This window comes from Eptesicus fuscus, chromosome 6 (assembly GCF_027574615.1).
Source record: "Eptesicus fuscus isolate TK198812 chromosome 6, DD_ASM_mEF_20220401, whole genome shotgun sequence".
Classification (NCBI taxonomy): domain Eukaryota; kingdom Metazoa; phylum Chordata; class Mammalia; order Chiroptera; family Vespertilionidae; genus Eptesicus; species Eptesicus fuscus.
Window position 1 is genome coordinate 48,298,363 of NC_072478.1, and position 17,705 is coordinate 48,316,067.

General features: G+C 38.0%; 1 protein-coding gene across 4 annotated transcripts in view; it reads left to right on the top strand.

The window, feature by feature from the left end:
- KLHL2 (kelch like family member 2) overlaps positions 1–15,886 on the top strand; it is an 82,793-nt gene extending 66,907 nt beyond the window's left edge. For 2 of the 4 annotated variants that reach the window (XM_054717668.1, XM_054717671.1), the window contains 6 exons: positions 5,686–5,883; positions 6,322–6,423; positions 7,696–7,824; positions 8,829–8,969; positions 13,469–13,612; positions 14,767–15,886. In XM_054717668.1, the coding sequence (XP_054573643.1) occupies positions 5,686–5,883; positions 6,322–6,423; positions 7,696–7,824; positions 8,829–8,969; positions 13,469–13,612; positions 14,767–14,795 (743 nt within the window). In that variant the 3' untranslated portion in view covers positions 14,796–15,886. The remainder of the gene's footprint in view (positions 1–5,685; positions 5,884–6,321; positions 6,424–7,695; positions 7,825–8,828; positions 8,970–13,468; positions 13,613–14,766) is intronic. The other 2 variants (XM_054717670.1, XM_054717669.1) reach the window with 2 other exon arrangements.
- Positions 15,887–17,705: the final 1,819 nt, after the last annotated feature.

Here is a 17,705-nt window from a genome sequence, read left to right on the forward strand (position 1 = left end):
GAAGGGAAAGAGAGAGATAGAAACATCAATGATGAGAGAGAATCATCGATTGGCTGCCTCCTGCACACCCCCTACTGGAGGGAATCAAGCCTGCAACCCAGGCATATGCCCTTGGTCGGAATCGAACCTGGGACCCTTGAGTCCGCAGGCCGATGCTCTATCCACTGAGCTAAACTGGCTAGGGCTATATATTTTATCTTTATTGTTACTGTTGGATATGGCATCTTCCATGATATTTATAATTGGTTTCTTAATTCATATCTTATTCCTGGTTTTAGGAATTAGTTTGTTTTTCATTGCACCATAAGTCATTGAACTGGACCCATTCCAAAGGGTACTGCTCATGAGTAAATTTCACCCTTATTATGTCATCAGGCCCCCACCTCCTTCACATTAGACCTGATGCCCTTTAACTGTAATCTTGGCCAAATTACTCTCACGTCTGGGAGCTTTGGTCCCCTGTAACTTTGGGGGAACTAGTTCTTCTAGTTCAAACCCCTCTCCACCCAGAATGTTTGGAGGGGGGGGTGGGAATCTCATATCATACATTGATTCATTTTTCCTTGTCACTTGCTAAACATACCATACTGTCACTATGATAGATTTTTATTTTGTTTTGTTTGTAGAGAAAATAAAATGAATATTTCAGTGGCCCAGATTCACAGTGAACATTCCCCAGTGTTACTTATGATTTTGGATATAGAACATTTTCGTGCTGAAATATGATGCTTGCTTTGTCACTGCTGACTAGTGCCCAGGCTCTCTGAGGAGATCTACTACATTTCCTGCTATCGGGGGTGCTCAGGAAATCTAGTGGCTATCCTTAATCATTTGCTAGTTCTCTGCCTACCTAAATAGTGCATTGCCCACAGCTCCCCTCACTCTCGATTTACCTGGAAATGGCCTGAGTATTCATTTCCTGATTGAACCAGGGACTGAAAAGTCATTTCTTTCCCAGAAAGGGAGCTGTCAATGCACAGATTTATTTGAATTGTGAAGAATCTTTGCTTTTTCTTTATTGATTAAGGTATTACATATGTGTCCTTATCCCCACATTGTCCACCAACCCCCACCCATGCCCTCACCCCCCTGGTGTCTGTATCCATTGGTTAGGCTTATATGCATGCATACAAATCCTTTGGCTGATTTCTTCCCCCTTACCTCTATACTCCCCTACCTTCCCTCTAAGGTTTGACAGTCTGATCGATGCTTCTCTGTCTCTGGATCTGTTTTTGTTCAGTTTATGTTGTTCATTATATCCCACAAATGAGTGTAGCATAATGCTCTCTAGTTCCATCCATGCTGTTGTAAATGGTAAGAATTCTTTCTTTTTTATCTCAGCGAAGTATTCCATTGTGTAGATGTACCACAGTTTTGTTTTTATAGATATTTTTTTATTATCTAAAGTTTTACTTAAGTCTCCTTTTTCCCCAATTGACCCCCCGCCTCACCAGCCATTCCCATCCTGGGCAAGCCCCCACCTCCCCAGTGTCTGTGTCCATTGGTTATGCTAATATGCATGCGTACAAGTCTTTTGGTTGCTTTATAACCCCCTTTATCCCCTGCCATTTGTCTCTGGATCTATTCTTGTTCATCAAATTATGTTGATCATTATATCCCACATATGAGTGAGATCATGTGATATTTACCTTTCCCCGACTGGCTTATTTCGCTTAGCATAATGCTAAGGTAATAGTCCCTTCTTTTTTATAGCAGCATAGTATTCCATTGTGTAGATGTACCCTAGTTTTGTTTTGTTTTTTAAATATATTTTATTGATTTTTTTACAGAGAGGAAGGGAGAGGAATAGAGAGTCAGAAACATCGATCAGCTGCCTCCTACACCTCTCCCCCCCCCCCCCCCCCCCCCCCCCCCACTGGGGATGTGCCCGCAACCAAGGTACATGCCCTTGACCGGAATCGAACCTGGGACCTTTCAGTCCACAGGCCGACGCTCTATCCACTGAGCCAAACCGGTTTTGGCTGTACCATAGTTTTTTAATCCACTCATCTGCTGATGGGCACTTTGCCTGTTTCCAAATCTTAGCTGTTGTAAATTGTGCTGCTGTGAACATAGAGGTGCATATATCCTTTCTCATTGGTGTTTCTGGTTTCTTGGGATATATTCCTAGAAGTGGGATTAATGGGTCAAATGGGAATTTCATTTTTGACATTTTGAGGAAACTCCATACTGTTCTCCACAGTGGTTGCACCAGTCTGCATTCCCACCAGCAGTGCAGGAGGGTTCTTTTTTCTCCACATCCTCACCAGCACTTGTCTTTGTTGATTTGTTGATGATAGCCATCCTGACAGGTGTGAGATGGTATCTCGTTGTTTTGATTTGCATCTCTCCAATGATTAGTGACTTTGAGCATGTTTACTTATGTCTCTGGGCCTTCCTTATGTCCTCTTTCAAAAAGTATCTATTTAGGTCCATTGCCCATTTTTTGATTGGGTTGTTAATCTTCCTTTTACGTTGTATGAGTTCCCTGTAAATGTTGAAGATTTAACCCTTATCGGTGATAACATTGGCAAATATGTTGTCCCATGTAGTGGTCTTTCTTATTGTTTTGTTGATGGTTTCTTTTGCTGTACAGAAGCTTCTTATTTTGATGTAGTCCCATTTGTTTATTTTCTCTGTAGTTTCCATTACCCTAGGAGCTGTATCGGTGAAGATACTGTTTCGGCATAAGTCTGAGATTTTGCTGCCTGTAGATTCCTCTAATGTTTTTATGGTTTCCTGTCTTACGGTTAAGACCTTTATCCATTTTGAGTTTATTTTTGTGTATGGTATAAGTTGGTGGTCTAGTTTTATTTATTTTTTTTGCATGTATCTGTCCAATTTTCCCAACACCATTTATTGAAGTGACTATCTTGACTCCATTGTATGTTCTTGCATCCTTCGTCAAATATTAATTGCGCACAGTGGTTTGGGTCGATTTCTGGACTCTATTCTACTCCATTGGTCTATATGTCTGTTCTTGTGCCAGTACCAGGCTGTTTTGAGAACAGTGGCTTTGTAATACAGCTTGATATCTGGTATTGAGATTCCTCCTACTTTGTTCTTCTTTCTCAGGATTGCTGTGGCTATTCGGGGTCTTTTTTCATTCCAGATGAATTTTTTGAGAGTTCGTTCTAGGTCTGTGAAATATGCCATTGGTATTTTAATGGGGAGTCCATTGAATTTATAGATTGCTTTGGGTCGTATGGACAGTTTAATGATGTTAATTCTACCAATCCATGAACACGGTATTTTCTTCCATCTGTTTATGTCTTCCTCTGTCACTTTTCCAGGGTCCTGTAGTTTTCCAAGTACAGGTCTTTACCTCCTTAGTTAAGTTTATTCCTAGGTATCTTAATTTTTTTGGTGTGATGGTAAATGGGATTGTTTTTATAATTTCTCTTTCTGTAAGTTCAATATTGGTGTATACAAATATCATAGATTTCTTGGCATTAATTTTGTATCCTGCTACATTGCCAAATTCATTTATTAAGTCTAATAATTTTTTGATGGAGTCTTTAGGGTTTTCTATGTACAGTATCATGTCATCTGCGAATAATAACAGTTTTACGTCTTCTTTTCCAATTTGGATACCTTTTATTTCTTTTTCTTGTCCAATTGCTATGGCTAGCACTTCCAGTACTATGTCAAACAGGAGTGGTGAAAGTGGACATCCCTGTCTCATTCCTGTTCTTAGGGTAAATGATTTTAGTTTTTGCCCATTGAGTATGATGTTGGCTGTAGGTTTGTCATATAAGGCTTTTATTATGTTGAGGTATGATCCCTCTATTCCCATTTTGCTGAGGGTTTTTATCAAGAAAGTGTGTTGGATTTGGTCAAATGCTTTTTCTACATCAATTGATATGATGTGATTTTTATCTCTCAATTTGTTTATGTGATGTATCACATATATTGATTTGCGGATATTGTACCATCCTTGCATCCCCGGGATAAATCCTACTTGGTCATGGTGTATAATCTTTCTGATGTAATGCTGGATCTGATTTGCTAGAATATTGTTGAGGATTTTGGCATCTGTGTTCATGAGTCTTGATGGCATATAAAGGATTGCACATCCATGTAATTTAGGGGACTGGGGAGAAAAAGCACCAGAGGATAAGACAGTCGCGGATAGTGGTGCACACCCTGCCTGATCACATCATATGAAACACTGAGCTAGTCAAACACTTAGCGCTGGTGATTCCTGTTTTCTCCACTGGATTGAGAGAACGGAGGCACAGTGCCTGCCCTCAAGCTGGGCTAGCAACATAAACATTACAGAATTTAAGAACAACAAAAACTTGAACAATTTAAAGCAATGATATTATAGGCTGTATAAGATTTATTAAACTTCAAATAGGTGTATTTGCAGTAAGGGTTCAGGAGCTATAGGTAATCCCTCAGGCACAGGTGGTTGGGGAAGGCCTCATAGAGATTGTGGGACTTTCGCTGGGTCTTGAACTTGAAGATCACTAAGTGAGAGGTGCTTCTCAGATAAGGACAGCAGAAGAAAAAGCTCAGGAAGTGGAAAGGTGGTTGAAAACTTTAGCAATGTGGTTTTTCTGTCCAGAGATCACCTAACATCTCATTAGCCCCAGGAATCAGCACACTTTTTCTTACAGAATCAGAGAGTTTGTGGGTTATATGGTCTCTGCTATAATTACTAAAATGTCTCTGTAGTGTGAAAACAGCCATAGACACTATATAAATGAATGGGTAGGGCTGTGTTCCAATAAAGCTTTATTTATGGATGCTGAAACTTCAATTTCATATAATTTTTTATGTGTCATAGAACATTCTTTTTTAAAAATTGTTTTTCAACCATTTAAATATGCGAAATCATTCTTAGCTCCCGGGTTCTACAAAAATAGCCTGCAGGATGTAATTTACTGACTCCTGATTTAGCCCACTGCAGGACAAACTGGGAGCACGTTCTGCAAATTAAGTACAGACATACAGAGTAGAAGATTCAAAATTGAAAGCGATGGGATAAGTACACAGGTTAGAGGAGTTGGCTCAATTTTTAACCCTTTGCACTCGCTTGCTTTTTTCTCGATTGCTTTATTCTACTCGGGATTTAATTTTTTAAATACCCCAGATTTTACAAAGCGTGGCAGTAGAATAAAAAACTGGAGTTTCTTTTCATACAAACTTATTTATTTGGATTTTTTTATATTTCAAATTATTGATACATTCAAAGAGTAATTTGCACTCGACATCCGAGTGCAAAAGGTTATAAGTCTGTAAATAAGTCTTTGAAAAAGCCTAGACCTCAGCATTTAAAAAAAATACATTTTTATTGATTTCAGAGAGGAAGGGAGAGGGAGAGAAACATTAATGATGAGAATCATTGATCGACTGCCTCCTGCACAGCCCCTACTGGGGATCGAGCCTGCAACCCTGGCATGTGCTCCGACCGGGAGTTGAACCCTGACCTCCTAATTCATAGGTCGATGCTCAATCTGCCAGGCCCATTGCATTTTAATAATCTTAGAAAGGAGGACCATTTATTCATTATGTAGTCTTGCTAATGAATAGCATTTCTTAGGACCTATTTATTCAGTCAGGATTCTCTTAAGAATAACTTATTCTAATAACAGCTGTAGACATAATTGAAAGCAGTCTTTAGGTAGTGGTGGTAGTGTGGTCACACAGTCATCGTAAACTGCTGTGTTTCTTTTGCAGGCATGGTCTACATGGCTGGGCTGGTTTTTGCTGTCGGTGGCTTTAATGGTTCCTTACGAGTCCGCACTGTGGATTCCTACGACCCAGTGAAAGATCAGTGGACCAGTGTTGCTAACATGCGAGACCGGAGAAGCACTTTGGGGGCTGCTGTATTAAATGGATTGTTATATGCCGTGGGAGGCTTTGATGGGAGTACAGGTGATTTCCTTGGCATTTTTTTCACATTGCTGTTAGAATTAATATAGTGTTTACAGAGCGAATCATGGCACAATTATGAGATATCTGAGCATTTTAACAGGTATTATAAAGCTAAGTTTAAAAATTCCATCAAGAATTTCTTTTAAGTGATATAAGAGTGGTAAGTATGTAAAATTTCCTTCTATGCATTAGTATCAGTCATCTCACTAAGTTTAAAAAGCTAATAAAATGTTACTAGTTTGGGTAGGAGCCCTCTGGAAAAGAAGTCATTCCTATTTATCACTTAATCGATACGTTGACATTCATCATTTTTCTCTTTTAATTTTAACCCAGTTTCACATACCTGAACTATTGTTTCCTAACAACATATGTATAAAAGAGCAACCACCTTACATTTTTTCTAGAGGAGGAAAGGAAGAGCACTGTGTTTCATTACAGGCTTATCGTCGGTGGAAGCGTATAACATAAAGTCTAACGAGTGGTTTCACGTGGCTCCCATGAACACGAGGAGGAGCAGTGTTGGCGTCGGCGTTGTTGGAGGTAGGTGCAGACGCTTCTGCCGGGGAGCGTTTTCAGGTACATGTGGCTTCTTGGTTGTTAGGAGCGGTTCGGTTCTTCCAATAATCTAAACACCAGTCTCTAAATGGGCAAGCAAGTGGTCATTTAAAAGGGAACGTAGTATTGTAAAATTTTAATTATCCTTTAAAAAAAATGTTAGCTTGTCTATATAACCTACATATGGCCCTCCCATGCCCACTCTAGCCGCTCTTACACCCTCACACCCTCTGTCAGAGTCTCCCTCTTCTTCTTTCCTCCCTTCTCTGTCTCTTTGCATATGTAACCTATATAAAACTGTTAACTGATATTAATGCAGTTATTTGGGAGAACAAATCAGATGGCACATATGCAAAATTCTATATCTAGAGAAGGTCTGTTTAACGTTTAAGGGATGGATTGCCACAATTATTTATTTGTATTGTACTTTGTCTCCCAGCGGAGTTTAAGAAAGGCTGTAAGTATTTTTTTGGTGTGAATTCTGCGTCTCCCCCCTCCCCCCGCTTGGGTAAATTTTTGGGTGGCCTTGCCCTCCCCACTATGGATATAATTCTTTGCACTACCTTATTTTTCTTTAGCAGCTTTATTGAAAGATAAATTACATTATACAATTCATCCATTTAAAGTGTACAATTCAGCATGTATCCATCACAATTCATTTTAGAACATTTTTATTACCCCCAAAAGCATCCCTACTCCCCTTAACTGTCACCTCCATCCTCTCTAGCTGTCAGCGGCCACTGCTCTACTTTCTGTCTCTGTATAAATTTCCCATTTCTGGACATTTCACAGGATTTGGTCCTTTGTGACTGGCTTCTCTGACTTAGACAGTTTTCAGGGTTCATTTGTGCTGTAGCATTTACTGGTACCTCATTTCTTTTTGTTGCCAAATAACATTTTATTTTACACTGTTACTAACTCTTGGTTTAACTTTTTTTTTTTTAAATTTACTAAGATAACTTTGATATTTAATTTTTTGCCAGGGTATTGTTTACTTACCAAATAGTGTTACCCTAAGACATAATGAGTGTACTTTCTGTTCTGTCTGTCAGATTATTGATGAAAATGTTACATTAATACAATAATATATACTCTTCAGATCTTCATAATATGATTTGGTAACTCTACATATCACCATTAGGCAAATCAGTAACACTTTAAAGGGAAACTCTGCTACCATGGAGGAAAATATATTACCTTCTGACTTGAAAAAAAAGCTCTGTGTGAATATGGCTTTCTTTGTGATCCCATGTTTAGGTTTGCTGTATGCCGTAGGGGGTTATGATGGAGCTTCCCGTCAGTGTCTCAGCACCGTCGAATGCTATAATGCTACGACCAACGAGTGGGCCTATATAGCAGAAATGAGTACCAGGCGGAGCGGAGCAGGTGAATAGGAACCTCATTTAGCAATTGAAGTAGAAAATGATGGAAAAGAATTAAACAAGTGAAATGATTCACTGACATATTTTTATGTTTTCAGAAAATATATACTGATTCTAATAACATTGTTAAAGTGTCCTTTGAATTACACAGGTAGTGGTAGGTAGCTGCACTTAAATTTCACTTTGTAAAATTTCCAAGTGCTACTTAAAGGCGTCTTCTCTGTTTCAGTTAATTATTTACATTGTTTGGCATTTCTTTTAGTTTTTTGTTTTTAGTGCTCATGAAGAACTTGTTTCATCATCAAGTCTCTTCATATCCATTTCTTACAAATGTTGTGCTTTAATACTTGTTATGTAAAATTTCCCAGGGTTGCGAGACCAAAGAAAGAGGTTGATAATCCAGCATTACGCATTTATTAAGGGGGGTTACATACAAGGTGTGTCTTGGGCTGCAGCAAGAGGACATGGATACCTACCCTGCCACATGGCAGGCACTAAGGGGTTATATAGGACAGGGTAGGATGGATAGGGTTCCTGGGGCATGACCTACCCCTGATAAGGAGAAAATGCTTTACATGTTTGCCTGGGCTCGGGTACAGACATGTTCCAAGAGGCAGCACATTTGGGGTGTTGGGGAGGGGTCAGCAGTCCCTGAAGGAATTTATGAGAAGTAATCTTCTGACTAGAGAGTCACCAACATCAGTCACCTCAGGGAACAGTCTCTCTCAACAGGACTGGTTTGCATTTATCATGAAAGTTGTTTTCAAAATGATTAATGGCCTCTCTTTTTAGAATAATAGTTCTTATTGTGATACTCATTTGTCCATTTTTATTTATTTCCCTTTTTTAGGTTGTATACTTTTAATATCCACTTTAAACAATATCCACTTACTTTTACTATGAATAATAATTTCAAAAATTTTAGTTATAAATCATTTGAATAAACCCTAATATGCTATAAATTTATTGCTCCTTTTATTCTATAGTTTGGTTCTTTGTGTTTTATAGGTGTTGGTGTGTTAAACAACTTATTGTATGCTGTAGGGGGTCATGATGGCCCTTTAGTGCGAAAAAGTGTTGAAGTGTATGATCCCACCACCAATACATGGAGACAGGTTGCAGATATGAACATGTGCAGAAGAAATGCAGGTATCTGTCTAGTTCACAATTGTAAAATATATATGAATTGTATTTACAGTTGTATAGTATCCCTGTGTGTTTCCATTGTTCTTTTATTGATCTGGGTTTTCTAATGGACTAGGTCTTTAAAAGCATAATTTTATGTAATAATCCTATATACTGAATGCTTAGTATAGGATCTGGAACGTAGCAGGTTGTTGTGACACGTCAGTTAACTTACAGTTTGTCCTAGTGGCTATTTTGGGGGATGAATGTAGAGACTATATTAGAAGAAGAGCCCTCTTTATTTGACATTGATTCACTCTTTCTCACCCAAACATTTTGGAGTGCCTACCATGTATCACATACTACAAAACCCAGTTCTTAGGAAATTTAGTCCAGTTGAGTAAATATTCATACCGGGTTAAAAAGCTAGTGTTTATCTGAATCTGGAGGGAAGCCCAAAGAAGCTAACCCTAATCTAATACGGTTCAGGATTTCTATGAAGTGGAAAAGCTAAAACAACAACAAATAATTTTAAGAAAACTGAGGTCTTCCAGATTAGGAAACTAAACTCCTTGAAAAGAAAATCCATGGAAGGGAAATGGAAATAGATTCAGGAAAGCCAGTCTTTTGGGAAATGCTTTTCTTCTTTAAAATGCCATTATCTTCATGCCATTTCCCATAATCCAAAATGTGTTCCTGACGAATCTCAAACTCACTATATACCATTGGATGATGTTGTAAGATGCATGCTCCACACCTTCCAAAATGCTCTTCTTAATTTCTCAATTTAAATGTGATTACTGTGGGGAACCTAATGTTAGTAAATGGGACTGCAAGGACTGTCTACAACAATGAACTTGCACCTCATTCGATCATTGTATTTGGTAATGTCCTAGAAACCTCTCAGCTATAGATTATCCGGAATCATGGTAAGACCCACAGATCTGGGCCATAGGTAGAATGAGTGCTTGACCCCAGTATATAGGTATTAAGTTAGAAAAATCAAAGTAATATGTGCACATGCCTTCCCTAGATTAGGACATATACTGCAATTTGAACTTTCATTATTATTTTCCTGAAGATTGGAATAATCTTATTATTTTCCTCTACTCATGTTGTATTTTCAAATCAAAATAAGCTCATTTCTGCTAGCCAGAAGAATAAGGACATACTATGTAGAACAATCATTGCCTTGCTCTTGCCTTTCAAATATTTGAACTACTTTAAAATGGAATGAATTTACTTCCTGTCAAGAGACTAGTGTAGTAACACAATTTAGTGTTAGTACAGAAGATTCACTCCATTTGCACTTCTGAGTGCTGTATATACAAGTAGAGTTGTCTCATTATTTTGTTAATATAAAAATCTGTAAACATCTATTAATTATACCAGTAAAACTATCTATGCAACTATAAAGACCAGTGTGTGAGCATTCTTCTGGATTTTTTGATGCCCTTTAGTACTAGTTCGTAATGGCTCTGAATCTTGTTCAGAATTATTAAATACACTTTATAAAAATACTAGTGGCCCAGTGCACGAAATTTGTGCACAGGGGGTGAGAGGATGTGTCCCTCAGCCCAACCTGCACCCTCTCCAATCTGGGACCCCTCGAGGGATGACCGACTGCCCGTTTAGGCCCTCTCAATAGGATTGGGCCTAAACAGGCAGTCAGACATCCCTCTCACAATCCAGGACTGCTGGCTTCCAACCACTCGCCTGCCTGCCTGCCTTCCTTCCTGATTGCACCTAACCACTTCTGCCTGCCAGCCTGATCACCCCTAACCACTCCCTGCCAGCCTGATTGATGCCTAACTGTTCCCCTGCCAGCCCAATTGCCTCTAACTGCCCTCCCCTGCAGGCCTGGTCCCTCCCAACTGCTCTCCCCTGAAGGCCTGGGTTCCCCCCAACTGCCCTTCCCTGCAGGCCCAGTCACCCCAAACTTCCCTCCTCTGCTGGCTTGGTCACCCCTAACTGCCCTCCCCTGCAGGCCTGATCCCCCACAACTGCCCTCCCTTGTAGACCTGGTCCCTCCCTTGCTGACCATCTTGTGTCCACATTGGGGCAGCCATCTTGTGTGTTGGAGTGATGGTCAATTTGCATATTAGTCTTTTATTAGATAGGATAGAGGCCTGGTCCACGAGTGGGGGCCGGCTGGTTTGCCCTGAAGGGTGTCCTGGATCAGGGTGGGGGCTCCTTTGGGGCATGGGGTGGCCTGGGCGAGGGGCCTGTGGTGGTTTGCAGGTCAGCCATACCCCCCTGGTGACCCAAGCAGAGGCCCTGGTATCTGGGATTTATTTATCTTCTATAATTGCAACTTTGTAGCCTTGAACGGAGGCTAGGGCAGGCCAGGGCAGGTGGAAAGCTTGGCTTCCTCCATCGCCGGGGAAACCCAAGCCTCCTGCTCGCTCAGTGGCCGCAGCCATTTTTGTTGGGATTTATTTATCTTCTATAATTGAACTTTGTAGCCTTGAGTAGAGTCCACAGCCGGCCAGGGTGTGCGGGAAGCTTGGCTTTCTCCATTGCCGGGGAAACCCAAGCCTCCTGCTCCCTCCGTGGCCACAGCCATCTTGGTTGGGTTAATTTGCATACTTGCTCCTGATTGGCTGGTGGGTATGGCTTGCGGGTGTAGTGGAGGTATGGTCAATTTGCATATTACTCTTATTAGATAGGACAGAAATAAAGGTGTTTATCTTTTAACTCAGAAATTTTTTTGTAAAAATTTATATTAAGAAAATAGTTGCACAAGGATGAAAAAAAGTATGCAAGAGAGATCCTTATTCATTGCAACATCATTGATAAGAGTAAAAAAACCCTAAGAATAACTTATTATCCATTAGTAAATATTTGTCCATCAAAGACAATTAATAAAATTATGGTATTATCATACATGGAGTACTAAGCAGTCACTTAAAATTATGGAGATCTATATTTATTAACTTATGTCCAAGGTATATTATTTGGAGGAAATGGGTGAATAATAAAGTAGCATGTGTATTATGAGCTACTTTGGGGTTTAATACAAGTGTCTGAGTATTTATGCATAGAAAACAGTTGGTAAGAGTAGAGATCACAATTTCATGGTCATTATTCTAAGCAGTATAGGATTAGAGGTGATCTTTTTTTCTTTATACTTTTTTAAATGTTTTAAATTCTTGCAAAAAAAATAACCCATGAGTTATCTAATAATAATGAAATAAAAAATATTGCTCTCCCTTTTTGAAAGAATAGTTAACCAGTGAGTATAGTAATTAAAATTTAGAATCATTTTTATCTTCTACTAAAACATAGGATACCAAAAAAAATGTATAAACACTTTGACTGATTATAAAGTCAGTGTTTTTTAACATACAGTTCATTTTCAAAATTTAAAAGAATCCACAGAAGTGAATAATATTTTTGTCAACTCCTATTTTCAAACTGATGACCATTTTGGTCCAGGCACTGCTGATAATACGAAGCACTGGAATAGCAAACATCAAGAATCGTTTCGTTCGGTATTTGTATGCCCTCAAATTAATCAACTGTTGCTGGTTTTGTACCATAAACTTTATCTTTTATGTATCCCCATAAAAAAGTCTAGTGGATAAATTTTATTTGTTCAAAGCTTAGTCTGGCTTCTCCCATTATTTCAAATCAGTTAAACATGAAAAGGCGTGAAAATTGAGTTATCAGATGTTAAAGTGTGTATATACCCTCTGTCCCCAAAAAATGTCTACACACTTTGAATAATTATAAAGGCAGTGTTAGTACTTAAACTGTATTTTCAAACTTCCTGTAGCATTTTAGGATGAATTTCCTTTGTTCAAAGCTTAGTCTAGATGAAAAGAAAAAAAATATCAATTGAGCCATCAGCTATTAAAGTGTGTATACATGTTTTTTGAGATACCCTTTATAGTTTTTCCTTAGGTTTCCCTAACAAATTGACTTTGAGTTACTAAACTTATTTGACCCTAATTTCTTTATTTTTAATAATAAAATGTGGATTCACATTGTTTCTAACCTATAAGTAAGATTATTGTGAAGATTAAATAAAGTATGCAAAAATAAAGCAGCTAGCCCTCGCTGGTTTGGCTCAGTGGATAGACCATCAACCTGAGGACTGAAGGGTCCCAGGTTTGATCCTGGTCAAGGGCATGTGCCTGGGTTTCGGGCTTGATCCCCAGTAGGAGGCGTGCAAGAGGCAGCCAACAAATGATTCTCATCATTGATGTTTCTCTCTCTCTCTTTCCCTTCATATCTGAAATCAATAAAAATTAAAAAAGCAAACACAAAAACATAAAAGAAACAGCAAATCTGAAATTAAAAATATAAAAAATAAAGCAGCTACTGCATAAATGACACCCTAGGAGCTTAGAAGTGGTATTAGACTCTCCCATATAAAAACAATTCCTTCTCTCTTCACCATCTTCTTTTCTTGCCTCCTTTAAGGAAGTGTTTCTGGATCACCTCACCAAATGTGCAGGGATATTCATATTCATCTAAATTTTTAAAATAATTGCTTTTTTCTCTAATTTTTTTTAAAGGCGTTTGTGCTGTCAATGGCCTGTTATATGTAGTTGGAGGGGATGATGGCTCCTGTAACTTGGCATCAGTAGAATATTATAACCCAACAACTGATAAATGGACAGTTGTGTCATCTTGTATGAGCACAGGGAGAAGTTATGCAGGTAATAATTGTCTACTTTTCTTACAGTCTTCTATTACAACATAGAAAATTTCACCATTATGATTTTTACATTAAAAGTTTTTAATGTTATAAGAAGAAAGTCTTTTCTCAAAGTATATTTTATTTCTTATTCTTAAAACAATATTGGATGTGTATTTTCTGAAATAAAGCAGTGGTATTCTTTTATCATTCTACAGTCCTTTGTATTTAAAATTATAAATCTTTCCATTGCAGAATCATATACTAAAACTTAACATGGCTAATATCTGTATGCAGTGGAGTGGAATTCACTCTGTAGCGAGGCTTTCGTTACTCAGATACAAGAAATTTGACCCCTACAACATCCCCCTGGCAGGGCTTGTGTGATAGTATTATAGTGAGGCTGTGAAATAATTTTTCTTACTTAGAATAGCACTGGTTGAATTATAAAATATAATTTTGGTCCATGCTCTTAGTAAGAGAAATGGTAATTCTCTTTATTAAATATAATGATGAGCCTTCAAAACTGTATGTTTCATATTAATTACTCTGATGACAGGAATTTATATCACTTTAAATATTAGAATGTTTCAATAACATGCTAATATTGATCCAGTTGTGGAGAAAAAAGAAGTTTATACTAATTAACCATCACTATTGTTTATGTATCATCCAAACAACATCTAATAGAACTATATACAATAGGATTCCAGAATAACATGACTGAAAATTAGGAAAATTTTTTAAAGTTTCATTGATATCTAATTGACATAGGAAAAATAGCATATATTTAAGCATACAGTTTTATTAGTTTTGACATATGTATATACCCATGAAACCAATACCATAGTCAAAATAATGAAAATAAGTATTAATCACCCCTGAAAGTTTCTTTGTGCCCTTTGGGTGTTAGGTGGATTTTAGTATTTCCTGAGTAAATTTATTTTTCCTTCTTTGTAACTACAAAGAGCGAAAGAGTAATCTGGATTAAATAGTCTGACGTTTTGGTCTATAACTAAACAGATTTCACTGCAATTTAAATTAAAATGATAGTACTTTTGATACAGCATGATTTGTTCAGACCCTGTTGCTTGAGTAATAAAGAATTCAGTATTTTCTCAGATATACAGAATGCTGCCTGTAACTTCTGTTTTATTTCTTCATTTCTTTGCTTAGGGGTCACAGTTATTGATAAACCGTTATGAGCCCGAAGGACATTTTTGGCATATTTATACATGAGAAACAGACTTCAACAAGTATTTCTGAAGTGACTTGAGAATCCAGCACTTCTCCACTTGTAGCTGCACTTTAAGTCTCCGCAGAAAATAAGATCGGCTGCCTTTAGAGGCCTCAGATTCTGAAGATTATTTTTGGTAGAAGCACCGTGTAGGCTTTTTCTGCAATGAGCAGCAGCTGACTGAATTTTAATAAAAAACCTGGACTGCAGTACTTACTCTTGAGTCTTTAGACAACAGTTGCTTTCATAAAGACTAATTATCAACCTTGAACGACTATGGATTATTTTGTGAAGGAGGACAAAAGAATATGTGTTGTAAAATTAATTTTTTCTTTATTCCTTCTCCTAAAAATCTGTATACACAGGAACTGAAAATCTTTGGACAGGTATTAAATTCTATGTAAGTATACAAACTAGTTGAGGGATAAAACTGTTTGCTTTTATAAAATTCTTTGATTACATGAGTATAATAAATGGTGTGCATATAACTGTGTGTGTATATGCTTTCCTTTAAATATGTTTGAAAAGATGTTTGAAACTTGATTATACTATTTATAATTGGCACAGTACTTTGAATTATGCCAGTACTACATTGTAAAACAGAGTTGTATTTTTTGATATTTAACAATGCTTAACACTTTAAAATGCCACTTCTGAGGAATGAACATGGTGTAACACACTTGAATATGTGTGATGCCAAACTTTTTAAAAATAAAATGTAAATTATGCTTATTTATTATTTCCTTCCTTTGGTTTAATCTTGGTCATGTTTTCGGTGTGTATTTTTAAATTTTTTTTAAAGTAACACTTTGGCATGATCATTACTGCAGGTTTTTGATGAATATAATGAATGTATGGAATTCAATTGAATTTGCATGGTCTTAAGAATTTTTTCTGTGTGTATAAATTTAGCTGCTATTACCAGAAGAGAGAACTTTCTGTGAGTAGCCATGTGTGCTGATCAGATAAAATTTTTCTGAGGTCTTCAATTAATCTCACTTTAAAAATGACCAAAACATGTCTTTCTGGAATTACCTTTGAATAAAAGTTTGTATATTATTTGTTTTACATTGTCCTTAATTTTTATCTATTTAGTTTGATTTTAAGAAAGTTGCCTGCTCAGTTTCTCTGTTCTTTCGTAAAATTTGCATTTTCTAACTTCACAAATCAATACTTTTTATTTGTTGCCAAAGTAACGTCTTAGGCAAGTCTGTTAAATCAATAACTGAAGTCACTGAAAATTGTTCTCCAAGAAAAAGTTACCTCAACTATCAAGGAGAAGTCTCCCAAGGACTGGTGATATTTTAAGTTTTTATATTCCTCTGTCCCTCAAATGGGCAGGACACAAGGTAAAGATAACACAAATAGCATTGAACCAAAAAAAATCAAAGAAAAAAAGATATACTCTAAAGAAACTAATTTTGATATAAAATAAAAGGAATTAAGGAAACGGGAGTTGGGGAGCGGGGTGGACAGGTGAGGTGCTGGACACAAGAGGGGCAGAGAAGAAAGGGAGAAGGACGGGAGGTGGTGGGATATGGTGGCTATTCCTCAGGAGAGGAATTTAAAAGGTTAGCATGAGCTTGTTGCTAGAACAGTTGGGAGGAAAGATTTATAACTGTGATATAATATCTATTTAATATAGAGTATTCACATTTAAACATAGAACAATATTTTTTTATTCATTTTATATAACAACAAAAATTGCATTTCTCACAATTCTGGAAGCTGAGAATTTCAAGATCAAGGCACCAGCAGATTCAGTGTCTAGTGAGAACCCACTTGGTTCACAGACTGTCTTTTTGCTGTGTCTTCGCACCTAAGGGAATCTCTGTGGTCAATTTCATCAGCGCACTAATCCCATTCATAAGGACTCTTAGTCCCCCTGAGCTAATCACCTCCAAAAGGCTCCAGTGCCTCATACCATTACTTTGGGGATTATGTCTCCCTCAAATTCCTATGTTGAATTTGGGGGCAACATAAACATACTGTCTGGCCATTGGAGAGATGTTTGGAGTAGGAAGGGACGAGCACTTCACAGAGCATATTCTAACCCCCAAAGGGATTTAATACAACTGTTTCCAAAGCTCCCCTCAGCTTGAACCACACCTAAACAGTCTGATCTAGATCCTGGTACAAAAGATGACAATGCAAAAACCCTCCCCTCTGCTAATGACCCCAGACCACAAGAAGTAACCTGTTGATCAACTGCTTCAGAAATTAACACTCCAATATCAAGTATGCCAAGACTCAAATCTTCATTTTTCACATACAAATTTCAGCAGCACTTGGAAAATACTGGCCTGGCCAGTTTTCCCAGTGGTTAGAGTGTTGGCCTGCGGACCAAAGGGTTGTGATTGGATTCAAGGGCACATACCTTGGCTGTGAGGTCGATCCCCAGCCCAGGTTGGGGTGCTTCGGCAGGCAACCAATCCATGGGTGTGTGTCTCCCACCTCCCCCTCTATCTGAAAATCAATGGCAAAAATGCCCTGTGGTGAGGGTTAAAAAAACCAAATTCAATAGGCCATTTAATGTAATTATTTGAGGATATATATATATATATATATATATATATTTGCTTTTAAAACAGGTTTATTTTCTCCTTATAAAACTAATAGATAGCATGAGCACCCAAGTATTTATCATCTAAGTTGATGATGAGTTAGGAGGCTTATTTTATTAGGTAAAAGGATAGCATAATCTTACAGAGTGATATGCTAGTAAACCTGCCTCCCCGGGAACGGTGCCCGCACCCGCTAAAGTGCTGGAGGAATCCCGAGTTGCTATGGCGACGACTCCTCCCGGCCCGCACGTAGCGGTATCAGGGCCGTCCCCTCTGGCTCTGCCCCGCCTCCAGGCGCGCTGCGGCGCCAATCA